The 5,766-nt window shown below is 46.4% G+C and overlaps 1 protein-coding gene across 3 annotated transcripts in view; it reads right to left on the reverse strand.

The window, feature by feature from the left end:
• The window catches only part of RGS3 (regulator of G-protein signaling 3), a 138,588-nt gene that overhangs the window by 118,200 nt on the left and 14,622 nt on the right, over positions 1-5,766 (reverse strand). For all 3 annotated transcript variants that reach the window (XR_824848.1, XM_010835147.1, XM_010835148.1), the window contains exon 2: positions 1,377-1,427. Coding sequence is in view for 2 of the 3 variants with exons in the window: in XM_010835147.1 (XP_010833449.1) it covers positions 1,377-1,427 (51 nt within the window). In the remaining variant the exon portion in view is untranslated. The remainder of the gene's footprint in view (positions 1-1,376; positions 1,428-5,766) is intronic.

Below are 5,766 nucleotides of genomic sequence, written 5' to 3' on the forward strand. Positions count from 1 at the left end.
CGGCCTTGGCGCCTGTGGCTCCCTCTTCGTGGAGTGCCTGGCCTGCCTGTTCCCCTCTGCCTGGCTCAGGCCCCTTCCTCCTTCAGGACGGAGTGTGGACATTACTCCCTCTGCCAAGTTGTCCCAACCACCCTATCAGCACCACCCAGAGGTGGGCACTTCTCCTTGGCATCCCCAGCCCCTGGCACAGGGACGTGTTCAATCACTATTCGGGGAACTTATGGTTTTCTGTATTACTTAACAAACACTCATAGAGCGTTAACCACATGCTGGGTACTGTCCTAAGTGCTTTACTAAAATTGACTCCTTTAATCCTTGTCACAACCCATAAGATAGGTACTATTATCGTAAGATAGGTACCAATATCACCATCCAGCAGATGAGAAGCTGAGCTTGCTTAAGGTCACTGGAAAAGAATCAGAGCCAAGATTCGGACACAAGCGGTCTGGTTCCAAAAGCAGTTTGATCCCTGGGTTGGGAAGATTCCCTGGAGCAGGGCATGGCAACCCACTCCAGTATTCTTGCCTTGAGAATCCCCATGGACAGAGGAGCCTAGCAGGCTACAGTCTGTGGGGTCACAAAGAGTCAGACACAACTGAGCAACTAAGCACAGTCTGGTTCCAAAAGCTTCCGTGGCAGCTCAGCTGGGAAAGAATCTGCCTGTAATGCAGGGGACCCCTGTTCAACTCTTCGGTTGTAAAGATCCCATGGAGAAGGGATGAGCTACCCACTCCAGGATTCTTGGGCTTCCCTGGTGGCTCAGATGGTAAAGAATTCACCTACAACACGGGAGACCTGGGTTTGATCCCCCGGTTGGGAGGACCCTCTGGAGCAGGGCATGGCAATCCACTCCAGTATTCTTGCCTGGAGAATCCCCATGGACAGAGGAGCCTGGCAGGCTATAGTCCATAGTGTTGCAAAGAGTTGGACACGACTGAACACAGTCTGGTTCCAAAGACGGAAAGCTACACTGTGTTCCTGCACTGTGACGCTAGCGGTGACGCTACACTGCCGTCAGTGAACGGATGGACAGATGAGAAAGCTAAAGAGAGAGAGGAAAGAAAGGAAGCAAGGAGAAGGGGAGGTAAGGGCAGCTCTTCTGTGGCCCCACTCCAATGGAGCCAAGGAGGATGGTGAGTTGCCAAAGACTGCTCCAGCCTGCCATGGACTCCACATCAGGCCGGGACCAGGGGATGGTCTCTAGGAGTCCCAAGTGAATATCCATTTTTTTTCCTATGGACACATGGCAGGACACTATACGAAGAGGGGAAAGAAGCCTTGGCCACCGTAACACTTCCACTCGTTCCTGCTCCATGTGGAAGGTCAAGTGGCCCACCCCTTCCCCAGTGAGCCCCGATGAGCACAGCCATACTTACTGTGCAGCCGCAGAACCCGGTCCTGAGCATCAATGGACAGCTTTAGCTGACCTGAGGAAACAGCAAGAGAAACAACTTCACCTCATTTCCTTGCCAGGTGAAACATGGGGTGACATTGACAGGTATGCGCTTTTGTTCATGTGAAGCGATTCAAGGTTTTGCATAGTCTTGGGGTTAAAAAGGAGCTCAGAAACCACCTAGTTAAGCCTCCTCATGGCCTCAATATCTCCAGTGGTGGTTTTCCATCCTAATCTTACACTCCCCTGGTGATGGGGAGCTCACTACCTTACCAGGTAGCCAAGCTCTCACTGTTAGAGTCAGAAAAATTGTTGCATCCGCATGACAGTAAGGCTAGATTTGAGAGTTAAGGACCCGGGGTGGGCCTCAGTCAGGAGTCCACACTAAGTGACTGGCTAAAGCTCTCCAGCTGTACAGACAGCTAGGCTATGTTCTGGGAAGGCAGTAACAATACAGGGACATGGGATGAATGAGTTGGGGGAAAAGCAAACGGAAAGAGATCAGCCGTGGGCAGAGAGATCTTTCAAAGTCAATGCTACTGCCCCTAATCCTTCCACAGGATCCTGACCTCCTTAAAGAAATGCTGAGGAGACTGTCTCTGATGTTGGCACAGAGATTTGCTACTCAAAGTGAGGTCCAAGAACCAGCAGCATGAGAAGCGTGGAAGCATGAGAAACATCTCATGAAGCATGGGAGTTAGAAATTCAACATCTCAGGACTTGCCTGGTGGTCCAGTGGTTAAGACTGTGCTCCCAGTGCAGCGCACCCCGGTTCGATCCTTGGCTGGGGAAGTAGAGCCCACGTGCTACAAATCAGCTAAAGATTCTGCATGCCACAGCTGGGATCCTGTGTGCTGCAACTAAGACCCAGCAAAACCAGATTTTAAAAAATCCAGTGTCTCAAGCCCTGGCCCAGGCCTACTGAATTCCGAGTCTACAGTTTAACAAGATCCCCAGGGAGTTGCATGCACATTAAAGGTTGAGGAGCCCTGGACCAGAGCACACTGAAGAGTCTCTTAACATGTTTCTTAGTTAGGAGAAGGCCTTCTTAAGCAAGACACAAAAATGTAGAGGTCACAGGGAAAAGAGATGAATTTAACTCCATGAGACTTTTTAAATGTCTGTTACAATTAAATGTATCATAAACAAATTTATGAGACAATGCAATAGGAAAACAAGCAAAGGACAGCTAATTGGAAATTCAGGGATAACAAAATGGCCAATAAACATACAAAAAGAAGCTCAAGCTCATGGAGATCTGAGACATGCAAATTCACAATCAAATATCATCTTCCCCCAATCTGACTGGCAAGAAATCTAAGAGATGACAATGTCAAATGTTGGTAAAGACAAAGGAAAACAGATACCCTCAGGCCCTGATGGAGGAAGTGTAAATGAAGGGTAATTTCTTACAATATCTATTAAATATAAATGTCCTTATATTTCAACCTAGCAATTATACTTCCAGGTAACTATCATAGACAAAAACTCATGTGGCTCTATAACACTGTAAAAAGTTGAAAATACTCAAAAAACCCATCAATGAAAATCATTAAATGAACCAATTATAATTGTGCTGTGGGATAGTATGGGCCGATATAAAGAATGGGAGAGTGCTATGCATCCTGGAATAGGAACATTATTGAGACAAGATTATTATTATTATTTTGGGGCCATGCCAAGAGGCATATGGGATTTTAATTCTCCAACCAGGGGGTCGAACCCATGCCCTCTGCATTGGAAGCACGAAGTCTTAACCACTTGACTGCCAGGAGGTCCTGAGACAAGTTTTTTAGTGGAAAAAACAAATCGTGGAACAATACGCATAATATATATCTCTCTGTGTTTGGTGTGGTGTCTGTGTATGTGTGTGTGTGTGTTCTGAAAGGATGTCAAATTAAAACCAGTGATCACCTCTAGGGACTAGATTGGGAATTGGAGGGAGGGAAGTCAAGAGGAATTTCAATCTCCCATTCCTGGAGTTGTTGTAACAATACAAATATATCCATGACCTATAGCACTTCTATAATTAAAAATAAATTAAAGAGGAAACACACGGAGAACAGACTTGTGGTTGCCAAGGAGGAGAGCGGGGAGGGGAGGGAAGGAATGGAAGTCTAGGGCTAGCAGAGGCAAACTGTTAAATATAGGATGGATAAACAGCAAGGTTCTATTGTATAGCGTGGGGAACTATATTCAACACCCTGTGATAAACCTTAGTGAAAAGGAATATATATATATATGCAAAATTGAGCCGCCTTGCTACACAGGACAATTCAACACAGCATTGTAAATCAACTATACTTCAATAAAAATTTTTTAAAAACTAAAGAGGAGACAAAGCAGGAAAGAAGAGAAAGAGAGAAAAGGGGGAAGCAAGGAAGGGATGGAGAGGGGAAACATGAAGATAATCGAAGGACAAGGGCTGGAATACAGATGAAGAATTGAGGGGCGGCATGACGTTTCTCTTGTGGCTTTCACAATTTTTATTTTTAAAAACACAGTATAAAAACAGAACATCAGGTCATCCTCATAGGCATCCAGCAGCTCTCCAGAGAGAGAGAGAGAGAGAGAGAGAGAGAGAGAGGACCCTCTTTGTCCTCAATGACATGTGGGAAAAATCGCATCTCAAGTCAAATAGACTCCTCCTAGAACCTCAAGAAGCCATGGAACTCTGTCTTCGCAGTGGACACAGGGCCTGCAGAGAACCAGTACATCAACCAGAAAGCCTGTATCTGCTGCATCCATGACAACCTTTTTAGCAGTTATCTGCCTCTGCTTGATCACCTCCAGGGACGGGGAGCTCACTTCCTGAAATGAGAGCTCTTTCCTTTTTGAGATAATTCTGGCTGTTCAATGCCCCATCTCTACAGAGTTAAATGCGGTCTCCTGGTACCTTTCACTCACTGGACCTCACTCTGCAGTCTCTAGGCTCTCTTCTTTAGATCAAAGTCTAAAATCTCTCCACCATTCCTCAGGGCACAATGAGACATCCCTCATCATCCCAACTCTTCATTTCTGGACATGCCCCATGAAACTGGGCTGGTGGCTGGGGTTCGTGCTTTGTTGGTGGCTGCAGGAAGGGCAGGCAGAGCACAGAAAGGAGGGAAGCTCTGCATCTGTAGCTCTGCAGCAGTCCACCAACCACTATGATCTTGCCTCTCATACTCTGGGCTGCTTAAGCTACAGTCCCAAGCAATTTAGACTCCAGCCAACCCTGATCCAGCTCTTCACCCATCAGAAATCTCTGCTGCTTTCCTGCCCAGGACACTGATCTCAGAAGCCCAGGAGGCCTGTTCCAGTTCCAGCCCCAACGACCCTTGTCTCTCAGAGCCACAATGTCCTCAGCTGTGGGGTGGAGTAATAATAGGGGTTATCACACTCTCTGAGCTGTGTGGGAATCAGATAATGCTGGAGGGTGATGAGGTCCTTGGATGAAAGGCGCCAGGAGAATCCACAGTATTATTAGCTCAAGGTCTGAGCAATTACCACTTTGAGGCTCCCTAGAGCTGAGAAACCTCCTACAAAACCTGCCCGATCCAGTGTGGGGTGGGAGAGGGAGGTTGGCAACAGACAAATAAGGCCAGCAGCCATGGATGGGACCTCATCAATCCAAAGGCATCTGTGTTTAACACATTTTTTTTTTCCCCTGAAACTCTACCAGCGCAAACTCTGCACAGCCTTTGACTGTGGATGACAACGGACTGTGGAAAATTCTTAAAGAGACCACCTGACCTGCCTCCTGAGAAATCTGTATGCAGGTCAAGAAACAACAGTTAGAACTGAACATGGAGCAACAGACTGGTTTCAAATAGGAAAAAGAGTACGTCAAGGCTGTACATTGTCACCCTGTTTATTTAACTTATATGCAGAGTACATCATGAGAAACGCTGGGCTGGGTGAAGCACAAGCTGGAATCAAGATTTCCAGGAGAAATATCAATAACAGATATGCAGATAACACCACCCTTATGGCAGAAAGTGAAGAAGAACTAAAGAGCCTCTTGATGAAAGTGAAAGAGGAGAGTGAAAAAGTTGGCGTAAAGCTCAACATTCAGAAAACTAAGATCATGGTATCTGGTCCCATCACTTCATGGCAAATAGATAAGGAAACAATGGAAACAGTGACAGACTTTATTTTGGGGCTCCAAAATCACTGCAGATGGTGACTGCAGCCATGAAATTAAAAGACGCTTGCTCCTTGGAAGAAAAGTTATGACCTCCTCAACAGCGTATTAAAAAGCAGAGACATTACTTTGCCAACAAAGGTCTGTCTAGTCAAAGCTATGGTTTTTCCAGTGGCCATGTATGGATGTGAGAGTTGGACTATAAAGAAAGCTGCTGCTGCTGCTGCTGCTGCTAAGTCGCTTCAGT

The sequence above is a fragment of the Bison bison genome, unplaced genomic scaffold (assembly GCF_000754665.1).
Source record: "Bison bison bison isolate TAMUID 2011002044 unplaced genomic scaffold, Bison_UMD1.0 scf7180017864039, whole genome shotgun sequence".
Classification (NCBI taxonomy): Eukaryota; Metazoa; Chordata; class Mammalia; order Artiodactyla; family Bovidae; genus Bison; species Bison bison.